At 39.0% G+C, this 19898-nt stretch overlaps 1 protein-coding gene across 1 annotated transcript in view; it reads left to right on the forward strand.

The window, feature by feature from the left end:
• The window catches only part of abcb7 (ATP binding cassette subfamily B member 7), a 73833-nt gene that overhangs the window by 1671 nt on the left and 52264 nt on the right, over nucleotides 1–19898 (forward strand). Inside the window, exons 2-4 of the mRNA XM_088925752.1 lie at nucleotides 608–688; nucleotides 2238–2324; nucleotides 6432–6551. Coding sequence (XP_088781878.1) covers nucleotides 608–688; nucleotides 2238–2324; nucleotides 6432–6551 — 288 coding nt within the window. The remainder of the gene's footprint in view (nucleotides 1–607; nucleotides 689–2237; nucleotides 2325–6431; nucleotides 6552–19898) is intronic.

Consider the following 19898-nt stretch of genomic DNA (forward strand, 5'->3'; position numbering starts at 1 on the left):
GCTTCCTGAGAGACTCAACTGATAGACCCACATTCCTGAGTGCAGCTGGAACTCTATGGCCACAGGTTCGAGCCTGGGTCATGTCAATAGCCGCCTGGGACTTGGACTCCCTGAACAGTGGTTCACAATTGAGCTGAGCACTGCAGATGCTAGGGAGGGATTAGTTGGCTAGGTCTGTTTTGTCTGTTAGCGATACAGTGCTGTGGCCACCTGGACGCTTGTAGGCACATGGTGCTATTGGTGAGTGATGCGCTACTCTGCCAATCAGTGCTCATCCTCCACTGCGGGGCTGTGTTGCCATTAATGCCTTAAAACACTTGTGGCTCAGTGCTGGCAGGTTAGTGAAGTCTGCCTATACTAATAATTCTCATTCTAGCATGTGTGTGGTCACAGGATTCATAGCTGCGAGCCATGAGGTGAGAAACATACAACTGGCAATCCTAAAATTTAAGCAGTTTTCAGTGTCCAAGCTGCTGTGCAGCTCAAATCCAGATACCCGAACCCATTTTAGGATACATTCTAGCTTCTTCAGCACTGGTAATATTTGTGATTAACTGACCAATAAGCACTTTCTAAAATAAGGCTGACCTGTTTTTTTTTTCTGCAGGTTTCAAGCACATGTACAAGGGCAGCAGCATGGCAAAACATAGGAAGGGACAGTCACAGGCAGTTACTGGAAGCTGCAAAGGTAAGCTGATGTTCTACACATCCATATGTTTTCTTCTGATGCAACCTGACCTTGCTCAGTTAAGCTTGGAATCCCATGGTGCCTGTATATATCTGGGGCTTATTTTATTTCTCTGTAGTAATTGTCACTCATCTGACAGCCTGGGTGTTTTCAGTGCACACCAGGGCTGCAGCTGCAGTTTCCATCATGGATGAAGTGCTGTGGGAGTCAACTTTTATCATCTTCTCTATGAAATTAGGACAGAAGAGCAAGTATAGAAAGGGCCATGTTTCACACTGGTATGTGTTCCACATAGGCTGGAATTGTAACCAGTCTATATGCTATAAAATCAAAATGAGAAAGTAGAAAAAAAATGTGATATTTTGGGGCAGGTGGGGGAGTTCTCTTAGATGCAACGTTTTATCTGGGGGCAAAGACAGCAGAATTCCCTCCCTTCGTCTTCCTCTTCAACCTCTGTTCGACCTGCTGTCCTGCCCTGCGAGTTTGCCTTTGTACCAGATTAATGAATTCTTGAGGGTGGTTTATACCGAGTTCATGAGTTTAGGGAAAGAAAGGCTCTTTTTCTTTGTCAGACAGCTCAAATTTTCCAAAGGTAAATGGACGTGCTGTTTTCCCATTGTACAAAAAAACATTTAGTCTCTGTTGCTTGGTTACAGACAGCCGCCTTCAGGTGAGTCTTAATGCACTTTCACATTCTGCAATCAGTCTGTAAGCAACATTTTTTTGAAGTTTGAAGGCACCAAGTGGCAAAAGAGGAGAATGCAGTATGTTAGTCTGGGGAGCAAAAGAGCAGTGTGTGTATAAATGCAGTATACAGTATATAAATAAGATGTCATTAAAGGCTACAACACCCTACAAAGGAGAGGTTGGTGGCCAGTTATTATTTTTAAGACCTCATCAAGTTTTAAAAAGGTGCTACTGTTCTTTGTGAGCCTGTCCAGGTAAGGTGTTCTCCTTCTTTTGGTAAGAATCTGGTTCCCTGGAGGTCGTAACTTGAAAGCTATACAGGACATTAGAATGTGGCAAACCAGTAGAAAGTAATTAAATTTCTTACGCAAAGGAAAGTATAAATACAGTGGCGGGAGACTTTTCTGTCTGTTTGTCTCTGCACGGAACTGCTTCTTATGTAGGTTATTACAGTTATGCTTTATGTACATCAGGATTGTACATTCTCTTCAGTCTTCACCTCAAACATCTGGCTGTGAATTAGTTTCATTCTTTTGGTATTATTCACAAAGTAAACACCTGCAGGCTTTTTGATTGAAGAATTTGTCATGATATCTTTCACTACAGTAGTCTGATCTTTCTTTCCCGTTGGTTTAAAAGCATTTTTACTGCTTGCTGAGGGACAATTTAACCCCGACACCTTTTTGCCTTGTCTTATTGTTGTTTATAAGACATCTTTATTCAAGGCAACAAACAAGACAATGTCAATGTCATTTTGATTTGTAGCCAAGTATAAAACACTGATAATACAGAAGTAACTGACTATTTTTGTATTTCCTACTGGCACTGCATTAAATGTCATTGTGCTTCATTTGTGCTTTAGGGCTTGAAGTGGTGGGATGTGGCAGACAAACGAACATGCTGGCATGGACACGCTGGTGGAGGTCTGAACGCGGATCCAAAGAATGTGGTAAGACTGTCGTCCTTTGGATTTTTAAGAAAAAACAGGTGCATTCCTCAGGGTGGTGGGTGTTACTTTGAAAACCTATTGTCTGTAGTTCAGAGGCTGCTCTTAAAGGTTTTGTCTGCCAGTAGTTTAACTTTAAGGTCTTATTAGTGGGTTTTATTGAGGTATTCTTCGGAATAGTTTGCAGAATGTTTTACACAACTGCAGTTTAGTTTTTCGTAAATGGCTCCTTCTATTCTTTATTTGCGATCTGCAGGTGCTTAATTGTGAGTTGTCCTGTTCACTTTATCAGCTTGGGTTGTCAGTCCTTTGTTCTAAGAAAAAAAGATGGGGCTCTTTCAACTTGGCTGTATAGAATATCCTTTCATTTGTGGGATTTTTCTAGATAATCTTTTAACATTTTTACAAACAAAAGCTTCATTGGAATATATGTTATCCCTCGACAAATCTTTGCTATCTGTTTTTGTATTTACTTTCTGTAAATAAAAAAAATCACCCCAAATGTCGAGGCAGTTATTTTTGTATACTGTAGGCTTGTCTTGGAAGTAACTTTGTGTAAGTCACAATACATGATGCAGAGCGTGCCCTGTATAATTTTTGTGTGTGGTTTTGATTTGAGTTAGGGTTGTCTTGAAGCCATATTATATTCTTAGAGGATATCATGTTGGGTGGAATAGAGGAGCCTACACATGCTTCTGAGACCACAGTTGTCCCTGTAGCAGGTGGTAGTGAGCAGTACGCAAGGTAAACAGCTACACTGGCAACAAACTGCTAGTCTGTCAAACTCAGCAAACTAGAGTCTGTTTTGCACTTATCACAGATCCTCTGGGCTTGTGGGAGGTCTCACTCTTTAAACACTGAGAAGAGTTATTGTGAAGTCAAAACAGTCAAACATGCATTACATGAAAACTGAGTGAAATTTAACCAATTCACCATGGGGTTCTCATGTAGTTCTGCTGCCTGAGATATACCTTTCCTCAGCCCTGTTTGGAGCAATGTCTGTTGAAGATGTTTGTGGAGACCAGAAGAATTTTGAGAGAAGGAACATTTATAATGGGGATTAAACTGGGGATAAAAAATGTGGTTATTTTTTAAAAATGGTAGCAAATAGCAAACATCTCTCTAAATTACAGAATGGAAGTGCGTCAGCACTTGCTTCCAGTATAAAAATGAAAGGGTGATGGTATTGACATCCATTTATTTTCTAACTACTTCATCCAGTTGAGTGTCATGGGGGAACTAGAGCCTATCCCGGTGAGCAAAGAGGGCAAGGCAGGATACACCCTGGACAGGATGCCACTCTTTGGCGGTCACACTGACACACACACTCGCACAAAGGCATTTGAACTGTGGGAGGAAACCGGAATACATGTCTGAAATCTATGTAAACATGAGGAGTTCCATGCAAAAAGCACCGCAGGTCTAGAATTGTACCCAGGTCCCCAACACTATGAGGTAGCAATGTTAACCACTGGACCACTTGTCATTCTGTTCTTGCCATAATACACACAGACAGCAGGGTTTGGAAAGATGCAGTAACAAAACAGATCACATCTGTACAAAACTTTTAAAATTACCCATAGTCTGTAACAGATCACCATCCAGCCCAGTGAAAAGCAGAAGAAAAAAGGTCTGTGCCCTGAAGATTTTAGAGATTCTGCAACCTGGTCCTGGTCAAATTCAGCGACCTCTGCATACCCAAGAGCTTGTTGTTTTATTGGTAGGAACTGGGTCTATCCTTCATGTTTTTAACAGCACAGTTGGAAATTTTCATGAAAGTTCGACTCAAAAGACCAGTTTTACTTTTTCAACGTCAAATACACACTCCAGAGGTCAGTATTTTTTTTCAGTGGGAATTGGGAATTATTTTCTGTGTTGTATCCAGTTGTCCTGAAGACCTTTGTCTGCACTCTTCCACAGCCCAGGTGTAAAAGGCATTCAAGGTATACAGGCCTTTACACATGCAGTTGACACCACCTGGTGGAGCAGTGGATCTCCGTCATGATACTGGACGCTTGTAGGCGCTTGACAGTTTCCAGGAGACACTATTATGTAGCAGGTTCAGAAAATCCTGGTCAGCTTCTAGGACCACTCAGCCAATGGCAATCCTAATCACAGTTGGTTGGTGAAGTAGTCATCAGTGCTTAGTCAGTACTCTGTGGTTTATAGCTTAACCTGTGCTCTGATCAAGCACCTTTATTGATTAAGCTGCTTGGGGGATTCTTTGCACTTTGTTTTTGCAGGCAACAGATTTTCCCCAACATCATAGTCATTGGCTCCAATAAATTTCTGAAACTGGTTTCTATTTTCGTTGTGGAATCTGCAATAGTACTTTGGGTTCAGTCTGTTAGAACTTGTCAGGATTTTGAAAACTTGTATCCAAGTCCCTATGTAGTTCTTGTTCTTAACATATTTAGTTTAGAATGGGTGAAAAAATGGGAAGAAAATAAGCAGTATTACTTGAAACAATGGTATATGTGTTTTAAAATTGAATTATGAGCCTGCACTCCTAACATACAGTAGATTTGCGTTTTACACTAAATGTACGCAAATTTGTGTAAACGTGGCTGGCGGCAAAAAAATAAATAAAAAATTGAATAATGCAGGAAATTTCGTGGCACACACCTGAGCTACACTTTGGGAGATAGTTATAGAGCCTCTAACACACTGCTGCTTTCTGTATCATGCAGCAAGAGTGAATCTTGATCTGTGCAGTTAGAGACTGATTTGTGAGAACTGTGCATCTGTGTTCCCTGCATTTTATTATTGTAAAACTGTATTTGATCTATTTTGTACATTATATTGCTATTTCATAATACTTCAAACTACATACATGCACATACTAATACACTTCTGATTGATTTTACTTGCTTTAGGGAGGGAGACTTGTATTTTGTCATCAGTTCTCGTTTTATTAGGAGGTTATGAACATGCTGAAATGTACATCTGGTACACAATAAAAATCATACATTAGCCACAGCAAACTGCATTTCATTTAAGTTACGTTATTGTATAATCCCTGTATGTTTCAAAACACTCTGTAATACCATACCACCAACCCCACAAACCAGCCATTGTAGGCTTCTGGGACACGTAAAGATGTCTTTTGTATGTGCCAGATCTTCTACTGATATCGTTAACACTTTAAATAGCCACAGACACATTAAAAAGTTTGTGCAGTAAATTAGCAATATTTAATCTTAATATTTAATCATCTACTCCCTGTGATTATACAGTCTTTAACAGTCAAGGCCTGAAGCCCATGGATATGGCATGGGGGATTGCCAGTCATGCCCCTGCTGGTATGGATGGCAACTTCACATTGTTCTGGAGGCTGCATTTGAGAAAAGCACACAATTTTTTGAGCTTGGCAATGTAGTATTAACTAAAATCTAAGCTGTGGAATTAAATAAAAACGAATGCTAACCTTCAAAATTCAGAAACAAATTTGTGAAGCTTATTTGTGATGTTAAAAAAGTTAATTTTAGATGAACTAATACATTCTGAACTCCAGTGCAGTATAGTTTGAGTGTTGCCTCTCACCAGATATTCCCTATAATATTTTTGAGAGGGTCTCACTTTTCCTGCAGAAGATGCAATATTTTTTAAGGTGGACATTCAGAACTGGTTTGAACTGGATTTGAAGAATGCGGGACACAAGGCCTACTATGTAATTCTATATCGTTATATAGGAATGTGTGCTATGAACCTAAGTAACCAATTGTATTAAAAATAATAAGTTTTCTTTAGCAAATAGGGAGATAGGAAGATGTGTGTGATTTTGGAACACTGACAATCTTGTAAGCACAGGGAAGCGTGATGGATAACAGAAAAATATTTAAGGACTGTTCTAGTTAAATTACCTTGAGAAAAATACACAGAGCATCTCTGTGTGTTTCGCTCCCATGCGCATTAAATAACTTCTGAGACGGACTCCTGACTGTCTTTTAAGGGGAAGCGGGGAAAAAATTATCCAACAATGTCGTCATTTAGGACAATGTGTGTCCCTCTCGGTGTGTGCTACACAGAGGAAGTGCAGAGACGAGATGATGTTCCGTGAAAGAGTTTGTTGATTAGAAGGTAAACGTACATTTGTGTTCCTCTAAACAGCTGAAGGAAGTTGATGCAAGGAAGATCCTGGTCGCCATGTTTTCATACGTGTGGCCCAAGGACAGACCAGATCTCCGGGCACGCGTTGCTGTTTCTCTGGGACTTCTTGCCAGCGCCAAGGTGGGTATGATTGTGGCCCCATTTCAGCCCATTCTTCTGGTAGGGCAGAGTTTGTGTCGCCGATCATTTCAGATTCCCTGTCTCTGCATCTGCTACATTTTGCTCCCTCTGCGTTTTTCGTTAATTTGTTTTATGTATCCTGTTAAATCATGAATAATGTCCTTTTAGCTCTTAAAATAGTGGGGTGGTGTTAAAAATTTGCACAACTTAGTGGTGAGTTTTAGATACGTTTACCTTTTATTACTTTAAGAATACTCTGGGTATTTTGTCTGCAGAAAAACGTCTAGACCTGGGCAATTGCATAACTAACAATACTGTAGTATTTTCACTTTAGTTCCCACCAGTTAGTAATGTACTAAAATTGCTCATATACAAGTTTATAAATCTCCTTAGGCCAACTTGGGGTGATTAGATTATGTAAAAGGTGTTACACAGCGCATCTGTTCAGAGTCTCAGTCAGTGGAGCGTCTATGTTATTTTGGTTTTTAATGGGAAACAGGGTGTGTAACTCACAATCTAAAGTCATTTACACCCATTGTTAGGGAGTTTTAACAAGCTGATGACTGCTGAACTGCCTTCAGTAAAGAACTGAATCAAAGTTTGGGTTATGTTGAGACCAAGGGCTTCAAGCTAAAAGAAGTCAATACGTAATGGTAGCTACAGTACTTACTAGAATCATAGCCTAATTACTAGTCATTAGTAGTTCAGGTACTGTAGGTTGAAAATCTGAAGAGACAGGAGATCCATAGAGCTAGAATTGTTTATTGCCTTGCAATGATCAACTTGGGACTTGCTTTTTAAATGTTACACAAATGCATTGTATAGTTGAACATTGTGCAGTTTGATGTAGATTCAGTAGTTTGCATATATCCAAAGTTGGTTTGAACTGTCTTAGCAGGTTTGTCAAACCTGCTACAATTTCTCATTTTTTGCAAATTTACCAAAGGTGCTAAATATACCCGAGTCTAGCCATGTGAAATAGGTTAAAAAGAGTGGTATCGGGTTCTGTTCCATATGAATCTTGGTAAGCATTGCCACTTTACCATTTCTCCCCCTATCAGAACCATTCATTTTCTGTGTGTTAACCGACTCTACACATACACTTTATCTTGGGTTTCTTTAGCTTTGAGTTAAAGGCTTAATCTTTCATGTGGAACTGCATCAAAATATTTTTTTACGCTGTTATCAATTGCTTTAATGTTTTCTGAAAAGAATTTTAGCACACTGGATAAGATCTTCATTTTCTGCACCCATGCTGAGTTGTTTATGAGGATCAGTAAATCTCATTATAACCCAAGGTTCATTGTATATGAAAATGGTCACAAAAATCCTCTACCCTCATTATTTCTGCATATATGTTTGCCTTTATGAGAAAGGGTGAAGGCTTGACTGACTGACAGAAAAGGGTGGTTTTGATATTGTTTAAAAGCCCTGGAACTGCCTTGGCTTTTCATACCGTACTTTGTAATGTTCTTCGAAATGTAATTATCTTGGTTGAAATCCGTTTATTCTTTTCCAAGATGCATATTCACAGGCTTTGTCAAGAAGGCTTGATAAAAAGGGCAAGGCAAAACACTATACATATACTTTGTGCTTCTGAACATTTTTACTTAGACTGCCCATAATCGTACCTTTCAACTTTCAGGTAAATAACTGCAAAGTAAAGTCCTGATTTTTGGTTTACTGTTGTGGTTACAGGTACTTGCCCTTTGGTACTATGTTACTGTTTTTTCTTATGCCCACTTCAACAACAGTATAGCACAGAAGAAAATTTTCTATTCCTTGTTGAATCAAGGGTTGTTACCACAGCGCTTGTAGATTAGGGATGTAGGCATCTGTACCAGAATACTTACAGTTTTTAATTGACACACCAACTGTGCCAAAAAACAAGCACGTAAGAGCTGACATCTTGTAAAAATAAAGCTTGTCAGTATATTAACCATGGAAACAACTACTGGTATATCATTTCAGCAGATGTAGCAACATGTGGGAAGCATGTTGCTCCTCTAGGGAACCCTGTTACCTGCTCTTGAAATAGCATGAACAGCTGTGGGGAAAAAGAATGACAATGTGAAAATGTTTTTATTAATGCTTTACCTTGTATCTGTTAGACAAAGAGCTGTGGACACTGATTGCTGCACACCACTTAAAGATGCAAAACGATTTCCCGCTGTTTTAACACAAGCAAGAAAATAAATGTTGATTCTCTTATATCTGAATGCATTGAAGACTGATATCTGTCTTGTAATAATCCAACCTGACATGTCTTGTCCAAGTTAGTTTTACGGAGAAGGGATACATGAAATAAGATGGCAAAAAATTATACTTGCTTTAAAATGATTTGGGTTTGGACAGGACAGTTAAGAAAACCAAAGCCAACAAGAATGCAAACTCAAGACAAAGAAGAATGTTGAGGAGGGTAATACAAGAAGTAAACACATTACAAAAACACTGTTTTTACTCTACCTCCACTCCCTTAGTGCAGTTTTAGAGGAGTGAGGATTGCAATAAAAAGTTCACAGGATTTCCCAGACTGTAGAAGCAGTAAAAGTAAAACTAATTTATAGTCCAAACTAGTGTATTTGGCTCTTGTAACAGAGCACTACACTGTATATAATGGGTCTAATTATTTAACTGTGATTGTAATATATCTTACATGGTTTCAAATGATTTTATATGAAACTATAATTTTAATGAAGTGACTTCATTTATGAACTGTAAAATCTTAAGAGATATTTTTTTACTTAGAAATGCATCGGAGGATTAGGTAAAATTGACAGCTCAGGTTGGAACAAAAACCAGAAGACACTAGGCCTTCCAGGAGTTGATCTCCAGGAGCACTGCTCCAGATGTTCACAGATGGCCATTGAGATATAGGACCGGTTAGCCAGCAGGAGCCGACACCATCTGTCCACAGAGGAATTTGCCATCCCCATGTGGACAGATGGTGGGCACTGCCAAGTGCTTCTGGTCAGCAGTAATGTTGAGGAACATGGTAGCATGAAACATACCACCCAGAATAGCCAGGGAAGCTGATGTCCCCATCAGCAGTCTGAAAAATGGTCACAAAGCAAACGGGATTTGTGCTTCATGGGCTGTCCTCTATAAACTGATTCTTCCATCAATGCGGAATAACAGGAATTGGGATTTGTTTGGCCATGTACATCCCCAATAACATCCATTTTACGCTCCAAGAAAACATGCGTTAATTTACAGCTACTAACTGATTTTCCAATTGTGCAGCCTTCTTTATATGAGACTTATTATTCAGCCCAGCGTGCTGCACTTGTTTTACACAAGGAAATTACCTTCCCCTTGCAGTGCTCCACAGTGGCCTTGCTAATTTCACTCCCTTAGACTCCCTTAGCCCTAGCGAAAGGTGTTTTGAAACAGCTCTCTTATTGATGCATCCAGAAAATGTTAGCTCTGCATTAAAGGTGACATTTAGCTCATCATTGCCGTTTTTTTTTGTTTGCTAAATTAATCACTGAATCAGTGTGCATCCAAAATGAACGCATTTGAGAGTGAAAGTCATTTTATTAAGTACAGTGCTCTTCACAGCTCCTCTAAATGGCATAATTTGAATTTTGAAATCCCAGATTATAACGTTTGTAAAGACATTTTAATTCATTGAGAATATTGGACATATTGTTTTGACACAGCTGGGAACGCCTAACTTGCTGATAGGTCCTTTTTAGTATAAAATTCAGTTAATGAGGAAAATTAAGGAATATTAACCTCACTGAAAGCCTGTGTTGGGAGGAGAGGGCAAGTTGTGAACTGTCAACAGGCCATGCAGGGATTAGGGTCTGTCGGAGGAGGAGTGTGTAAAAGATCTGGAGAAGCTGAGACTCGGCTGTTGCTTATGATTGTGAATCTGTCTGTGAACCATTCAAAGCAAAATGGTGACCATACTCCATTTTAGAGATGTGTGCAAAAATCTTTGTTAAAATTGCAAAGAGATATTGGATTGTGCAGTGAGAGAGAAATCTGGTAGAACAGCTTTGTCTAGAATTAGATATGAAGTTATACTTTAAATAGAATGTAAGTTAAGTCAGTTGGCTTCTGGTAATAATATTTAAGCAATATAACATTTCTATGAATGATCAAAAAGAAATGTCCATGATATGAATACCAGTACAGTGATGAGATCAACGAAAGCTTTAGTTTGATGAGCGACTTCTTGTGTTTTAAAAGATGAATTTGATGTGTAGTGGCACTACACACTGTAATGGTGTTAATATTTGTGGCCACTGCTTCACCTGTAGGCTTATAGCCTTCAATCAAACTAAGCCCATATTGTGCTACTCAACACTCTACTTCTCTCTGTATACCCTTATTGTGCTACGTTACACTCCATGAATTTTGCTGAAAGACCCTTGTGACCTAAAAATGCAAATCAAACAGGATCTGATTTGAGCAATAGATTGTTGTAGTTCCAGTCAATAAATGTACTGTGAACTTTGGCACTTACCTTGTAAATTCAATGTGTCATTTGTTATAACTAAAGCAGTCAGAGCTATATGCATAGAAACTTTCTACATTTCTATATTTCCTAGTTTCCCAGGGAAGTAAGTCCTTTCAGTCCATCATGTAAGCCCTTTTATGTAACCGCAGTTGAGAATGATTCTCACTTAAATGGCATACTCAAACTATGAAATGCCAGCATTAATGAAGTAAATTAACAGCAGTGGTAATCAAACACCTTGAAACACAGGCACTGATGGCATCTATGTGATTAAAAGGATCACCAGGCAGGAATGTACTTTCAGGTGGGTAGCTGCGTCAGCATGCGTAGGCTGCAAAGGAACAAGCTAAGCAGGTGTGAGCCTGGTCAGTACCTGGATGGGAGACCTCCTGGGAAAGACTAAGGTTGCTGTTGGAAGAGGTGTTAGTGGGGCCAGCAGGGGGCACTCACCCTGCGGTCCATGTGGGTCCTAATGCATCAGTATAGTGACAGGGACACTATACTGTATACATGGGCTGTCCTTCGGAAGAGAAGTAAAACTGAGGTCCTGACTCTCTGTGGTCATTAAAAATCCCAGGGCGTTTCTCGAAAAGAGCAGGGGTGTAACCCCGGCGTCCTGGCTAAATTTCCCATTGGCCCTTACCAATCATGGCCTCCTAATAATCCCCATCTATGAATTGGCTTCATTACTCTGCTCTCCTCCCCACTGATAGCTGATGTGTGGTGAGTATTCTGGCGCACTATGGCTGCCGTCGCATCATCCAGGTGGATGCTGTACATTGGTGGTGGTGGAGGGGAGTCCCCATTACCTGTAAAGCGCTTTGAGTGGAGTGTCCAGAAAAGCACTATATAAGTGTAAGTAATTATTAATTATTACTTTTACTTTCTGAGGTAGCTCCTTCCAATCAGTGGCTGCTGCAAACTGTAATAAGTAACAACCAACCAGTTGAGATTTTGAGAACAGCCAAATCTGATAAGAAAAGATAAGATCACTTTATTAGCCATATACAGATTCTTTCATATTCTTTTCACAGACCCCAACTTGCTCTCCATGAGATACACAGACAGGGAGAGAAGCTTGGGGTCAGAGCGCAGGGTCAGCAATTGTACAGCACTTCTGGAGCACTTGGGGTTAAGGGCCTTGCTCAGGGGCCCAACAGAGTAGGATTCCTCTGCCGGCCGCGGGATTTGAACCGGCAACCTTCCAGCCACAGGCACAGATCCTTAGCCACAGAGCCACCACTCCACCCCCTGAGTCTTGCACTTTGCAATAAAGAAGAGGACTGTAATATGTCATGCATGTCATCTCGAAATTGTTCTACGGGGTCTAATTAATATTTACTGTTGTTTTAAGGGTCTTATATGTAGCAAGGGTCAGTAAGGCAGAGAGGAAAGATCACAGAGCTAAGATCAGCAGGGAGCTTTGTTCAATAACAGAGCATGATCGGATTCCACTTTCTCCTAAACAGGTGCTGGAATACCAGTATTTTCTCATGGAATTGAGTATGTCTGTTTATAAGTAGTCTAAGATCTCATATTTTAGATTTTAGATTATCTTTTGTTTTAGCACAATTTATACTACAAAGTAATTGCAGTTTGGATTCCCTTATGCACAACTGAATTTAAAAAAACAATTAAATTGCTGAATGATTACACCTAAACATTTGGATTTGTTATATAGTTGTATATCAAGATATAGATTTGTATTTTGCAGACAAATATTTTTGGTTGTAGGTAGTAATATGATACTTGGAGAAAAAGTAGTAATGGTGGTTAACTGTGGCCTCTCCACTTTCAAGTGTATTTTGTTTCAGTCTACCACTGCAGTCTTGTGTTTTCTGGAAGAACTGGTCATGTATACCTCTTAACTAAGTTCTTATGTGTCTCAAATGCAAAACAAAATGGATGACTTGTTTTGCATTTGAGACACACAAGAACTACAATACAAAATATCTTTTATGTATGGAGGGTCAGTTGCTGGCACATTACATCAAAATCAATTTTATCAAGCTACTGTGTGTCTCTGCCACTTGATAAAAAAACAAGAGAAAACTTCTGAAAGAAAAGAGAAGCAGTGGCATGTCTGAACAGTTTTGATACTGATTAATCCTTTCACACAGCTACGTATTACTGTGAATGTTAACAGTTCCATGAAATGTAAAAGTCATTTGGTAGCATTGTTGACCCTTAGTACAGGACCCAGATTTTCACCTAAGATTGAGTCTGGAAGAAGTCACCCATTATTATCATTAAAGCTAGTATCCTAAAATCCTTCAAGAAACACAGTTGGCAACCAAGTGTACTAGATGCTTATGTTATGTTAAACACTTCTAACAAGTTCTTTCTTTAAAGATGGCTTGCGTGAAGCATGTTTTTTTTACTGAAAGAGCTGTTTTGCAAATAAAACTACCCATCAGGCCCATCTGCTGATAGTGCTAAAGCCCACACAGTTTTTCCAGCTTTGTCTGACTGCTTCAAGTTTTATTCATGTTATAGAATCAGTTTGCATAGGCATCTCTGCTTCACCAAATGCAGTGGTATTGCAGCTTGGGCATATTATTGAATTTGTAAAACATTGTAAATTGTAAATATGAGATTTTACATTTATTTCTGCAAACATCATTTTCAACAAATCACTTGTCAAAATACGTAACTCAGTAACCCAGTGTAGCTCACTATTTGATAATTAATTTGCATTAATGCATACATTACCTACCACCTTGTGCAAAAAACACAGTTGAAAACTAAGTAAAATAGTGTAGCTTTAAAAGTATGCTGATTTAATAGAATGAAAAAAAATCAAAACTTGTTGGAAACTGCAAATTTGCAAAGTATTCTTAGGAGAAGCTGAAATGCTGCCATAACGTATAAAAGTTTGAACTAAGAAATTCAGGATCTTTGAACCCTTAGTCCATTTATGAGTTTTCAGATACTGTAGTTTATAAAGTTTCTAAATGATTTTTTACAGGGTTATATGGATTTGTGGCTGGTGAGGAATTTATTTTTTGTAAGAAACCAATGTCTGGGGGATTAAGATAAAGATTGACATGCCAATAGTGAGCAGGGACAGATAACCAGCTTTATCTTCTAATCGAAGTACTGTACTTCTGTCCTGTTCAGCTGCAAGACTGAAATTTACAAAGCAGCAAAACCTCTTTTAAAAGAATAGGACATAACTTAAAGAATCCAGTCTTGTCTAAGACTAGGCCTCTCTCTATGATTCAGGGTGTTCTGTATAATATAACAGCTTTCCATCTTTATTTGTACTTGATAAATTTGGGTACAAATGACGTTGGAATAAACAGTAGTTTCCATCCCAAAAAACTTGGCAAGATGCAGAAAAAACAGACTAAATCATTGTTTTTTCTGCGTAATCCTACCAGACTGGGCAAAGGTGGACATCTGCAAATATGAATATGACAGAAGATGCAGAAGAAGACTTCAGTTTTCTGGGACACTGGAAACCTTTCCATGAGAAAATGTATCTGTACAGAACTGACATCTAAATGTACATCTAAAATGATATGTGGAAGAGTGGTTTTTAATCATCTGAATTGAATTGCAAGCACAAGTCATCAAAAGGCCAAGAGATTAACTGAAACAAATATTGTAATGCTGGCTAAAATAAATTATTTTACTGTCAATAAAGAAGTAAAATATATCTGGGAAAATGATCAGTGATGGAAAGCTTATATGACAATATGAAAGAAAAATGGCTTAGGTAATGAACATTTCACTCAAGTGGTCCCAATGGGTAACCAGCTTATTGGATGTTCAAAGAAATCTAACAACAGTAGTGGATACATAGAGGGCATGCTATACAGTGTATTTAGATTTTCAGCAGACTTCTGATTAAGTTCATGACCAAACATTAATGTTCGTTACAAACAATAACCATTCAGGGCAATATGAGAATTTGGATGAGACTTGGTTAATAGAAAATAGATAAAGGTGAATGCTGGGGTGACATCTTTAGTGTTATACAACAAGGATCTGTAGTAGAACCACAGCCCTTTCTAATTTATTATTTTTTGATAATTCTTATTCAATTAACTACACCCTCTTATGGTAAATAAGTAAGTAAAGACTACACCAAAGACTATACCAAATTAGTTGGATAAGCAAGCACTGCAGAAGCAGTAAATCAAATTCCAAGAAATCTTGATAAAGTTCAAGACTGACATTTTTTATGTAGTGCCAATTTTGTATGGAGGTAGCAAAAACATTAAGCATTACATAACTGTTTTGCCCCAATAAGGAATGTTTGAGTTGCATATTTTGTAAAATGTTAGTTGTAGTCATGAGCTCTCTTAATGAATGCATCTGTCTTAGGTTTCCATTTCGATGGTCGAACAAATGGTTCCAAATATATTGAACATCAATGATAACATCACTTGTCACTGAAACAAAAACAAAGTTATTTTTGGAAAGTCTTGTTTACAGACATAAGCTTGTTATTTTGATTAACAAGTTTCTCATCAACTGGGTTGGTCAATGAAGCTTCTACTATGAAAGTTACAGGCTAGTAGTCTAACCACCATTAGGAGCAATTCTAATAAGCTTCCTATAACATCTGCACACTTTGCACCAGATTGTCGATGCTGTCTTAGGGGATTCTGTCCAATTCCTCTCCTAAAACCTGTACAGGCATGTGCCTGGCTTCTGGGCTCAGCTCTGGTGCTTAATTATGCCATAGATGCACTGTGTTATTTCCATCTCGCAATAAAACCATTGTTGTGCAAGTAGTATGAGGATATGAGTTGTTCAGCTGGAATGATGTCATGTCAACATGAGCCTACAGGAAAAGCAGTCAGGTTGCCATTCATCCACAAGTGGAGTTCTGTAGCAACTAGACCCACCTCCTTGGACCTCTCTGCTGATTGGTATGTTCTTCACAACAGTTAGTGTGTTCTGCAGGTCTGCACTACATTCATTCGGTCAGTCATCTAGGGATCAGTTCATCAAAATGACCCCAAAACCATTTAATCAGTATCCACAATTTGGTTGTTCATGTTGTGTCTGTGACATTTATATCCTCAATTCCTTCATAATCATTTAATTGGTGTTCTGTAAATTGAAGTCTTAAATATTCTATGTGCCCTTGACATTCCAGTATTATGTTCCAGGAAAGCATCAGTGGGCAGAAGAGCTTTGTTATGATGGAAATGCTGTCATTCTATGTCTTGTGTGGGCTGTGAAGGCTAGCTTAAGGTTAAAGTTGATTTGCTCTTTGTTTAGACAACACAAAAGCCTATTTAGTAAAATAAATTCTGAATTAAGACTGTTTTTGACTTCTGGGGACAGTCAGTGTGTAATGGCCATAGCACTGAGCTCCTGCATTATAACCCCCATTTTTTTCATTTATATTCTGTTCAGAGGTGGATTTTGTTTCCTCTTTTTTTAATTTTTCTTTTTATTGATCATGCTATCAACGAAGAAGGAGGGCTCATCTCTGGCCGCAATGCCCGAGGGGACAAGCTTCAGATCGGTACCAAGGCACAGTGAACTTGTGCCTGTTTTAGAGGGCATTAGGAGCACAAAACGATTCACTTTGCAGTATGATAAAAATTTTAGCTGAGGTTTTGAGTCTCATTAAAGAGCTTTGTAGCCTCTTTGATATAACAAACAGGTTCAAACTGTTGAACAGTTTTCTACCATGGTGGACACACTAAATGCTGCTGTGGAGTTGGTAAAAAAGAGAATTCAATGCCAGTGTCAAACATCTGAGCACGCCCCAGGCCAAACTGAATGAACTATAAGATAATGGGTGTTGCTGTAACGTGAGACTGGTGGGGCATCCCAAGGGTGCTAAAGGCAAAGGAACAGTTCAGTTCCTCCAGAAGATGCTGCCTCATTGGATCCCTTCACTTCCTACATCTCCTCCTACGGAAGTAATGAGGGCCTACTGGGTCTTAAGCAGTTCTGCGGACAGCTCCGACAGGCTGAGCACACTGATCTTCAAAACTGCTATTCCTCGTAGGTTGTTGAGCTCTTTTGTAGGAAGCTCTGATAGCCCTCTTTATCAATGCAGAGGGAGGTTGACTTTCTTTCTTCGCTGACTATCCTTCAACCACAGCAGAGTAAGAGCCAAGCTTCAGCAGAAGGGATCTGAAAATAGTTTTCTGATCTACCTAGCATCTCTCTGGGTGTCAAACTGAGGTGAGAAGCAGCTTTTTAGGTCTCTTTCTGAAGTGGATGCATTTATTATTAGGCTTTTAGATCCTCCTTCTTCAGCGAGGAAAGATCTATGATTTGACTTTCTTAACATGGACTGTTCTACAAAGCAATTTTCCTAAGAGTGAGGCTCTTTCCCTTTTGTCAGTGTATTACTGTTAACTTTCTTGTACAAGTCATGTTTTTCTTTTTCGTCTTTCTTTTCAGCTCTCTGCAGTAGCACTCCACTTTCAGTAAAAGGGAAAAACATTTAGAAACCATACACATTTAGTGCTTTAATAGTACCACACTGTCCCCATCATTGATGACAGTTTTGTTCTGGGAGTGACTTTACTATGTTTTAAATTCTCCTAGAGTTTGTACCCATAAACGATCAGAATGCCTTTTCCTTCAGTCTCTGAAGGCGTAATGATACAGTGCAGTCCATAAGTATTTGGACAGTGACACGATTTTTGTTGTTTTGGCTCTGTACTCCAGTACATTGGATTTGAAATGAAACGATGACAAGTTAGAAGTTAAAATGCAAAATGTCGGTTTTAATTCGAGGGTATTTACGTCTCTAGTGGGTGAACCATATACTGTAGGAATCGTAGCCTTTTTTATACATAGTCCCCCCATTTCAGGGGACCAAAAGTAATTGGACACATTAGCAATGTTAAATAAAATTGTCATGTTTAGTATTTGGTTGCAAATCCTTTGCAGTCAATGACTGCCTGAAGTCTGTGACCCATAGACATCACCAGACACTGGGTATCTTCCATGGTGGTGCTCTGCCAAGTCTGTAATGCAGCCATTTTCAGTTCCTGCTTGTTTCAGGGGCTTTTTGCCTTCAGTAAGTGAAATGCATGCTAAGTTGGATTCAGGTTGGGTGATTAACTTGGCCAGTTAAGAACATTCCACTTTTTGGCCCTGAAAAACTCCATAGTTGCTTTAACAGTATGTCTGGGGTCATTGTCCTGCTGCAAGGTAAAGCGTCGTCCAGTGAGTTTTGAGGCATTTGGTTGGATCCGAGCAGATAAGATGCTTCTGTACACTTCAGAATTCATCCTGCTGCTGCCATCTACAGTCACATCATCAATAAAGACAAGTGAGCCTGTTCCAGTGGCATCCATACATACCCAAGCCATGACACTACCTTCACCATGTTTCACAGATGAAGTGGTGTGCTTTGGATCATGAGCAGTTCCTTTTTTTTCTCCACAGTTTCCTCTTTCCATCATATAGATGTAAATGCCTTCAAATTAATTCTGGCCCTTAACGTCTAACTAGTCATTGTTTCATTTCGAATCCAGTGTGCTGGAGTACATAGCCAAAACAACAAAAATTGTGTCACTGTCCAAATATTTACGGATTGCACTGTACCTCAAGACTTGCTAGTAAATTATGATGTAGCTGCTTCCTCCTTCTTGCATAAATCAAGGGGATCACTGATTCTACTATGCTGCAACTCGCAGTTTAGTTATTGATAAGGTGGGTGATGGGGAGTATGTATGGGGAAAAATCACTTTCGTATCCGTTTATGCTCCAGATACATTCAGGGCTGAATTATTCAGTTCTCTGACTAAACTTCTATCAGGATTGACATTTCTAAAGTAAAGAAGCTGTGAGAAAAGAAGAATCTTGGCAATGCTTTACGAGAGCCCAGCTTGTAAGAGGAAAAATCTGCTCATTGGGGTTGTCCTTCACAGCAGATGAATACCGAATCTGACTAATAGTTTTCACAGTTTGATCTCATTCAGTACTGTATTTTCTGCAAGGTTATTTTACAATTGTGTTGATTTGCAAGGTATATTAGGCATACCCATGTTTTCTGTGGTGTAGGAGAGCTTTTCCGTAGTATATGCTTTTTTCATTATCCACAGAAAATTCAGGACCTTATCCCTTGAGAATAAAGAGGACTAGGTGGATACTGTTGGTGGTTGCTTGGTAGTTTTTAATATTATTGTTGTTATAATCATGTTAACCTGCATTGCTTAAAGTAAAAGACTGCTTAATGTATTGTGTGTTGTTCAATAGAGGACACCTGGGAAGCTAGATGCAGTGAAATGTAAAGCACACAATGTGGTCAATGTCAGTGTCTAGTGACAGCAACTTTACCACCTCTCAGCCTGGACTCTTCAGATCTTGGAAGCTGAGCAAGGCAACGCCTGGTCAGCATTGGAATGTGAGACCTTTAAGGAAATCCAGGTTGTTGCTTGTTCAGTGATATTAGTAGATCAGTAGTTGGCCTTGTTCCTTCCTACAATCTAACAAAAAATAAAACAATGTTTGGAAGAGCACTGGACATTTTATGCAGCTACCAAGCCAGTCCTAGCAATCTTAAACGGTTGAGAAACACTCCTTTAATGTCTGTATAGCGTGTTTCATGGAGAGCTACGCTCACTCTAAACATACTGTACTGTACAAGTTCTAGAAGTATCTCCATCGTATTTGATTAAGAGCTTTGGATCTGTACTAACAAGCAACCAAAACTACGTGAATGAATTATTAAGTTTAAAGCTAACACAAAGTAGCATTGAGTTTTGTTTTGAGTTCGGCTGCTCCAAATGTTTTTTGAGCTCATCATATAGTGGTTTGTATAGCTTTTTTTCTTGAAAAACTATCCCAAGGTGCTGTGCAAAAGCATAGAATATGTACAATTATTTTGGTGACTATAAACAGTTGCTTTTCTATTTTGTTTCAGAATTTTATACTCCAAAGATGGC

The sequence above is a fragment of the Atractosteus spatula genome, chromosome 9, assembly GCF_055471065.1.
Source record: "Atractosteus spatula isolate fAtrSpa1 chromosome 9, fAtrSpa1.hap1, whole genome shotgun sequence".
Taxonomy (NCBI): domain Eukaryota; kingdom Metazoa; phylum Chordata; class Actinopteri; order Semionotiformes; family Lepisosteidae; genus Atractosteus; species Atractosteus spatula.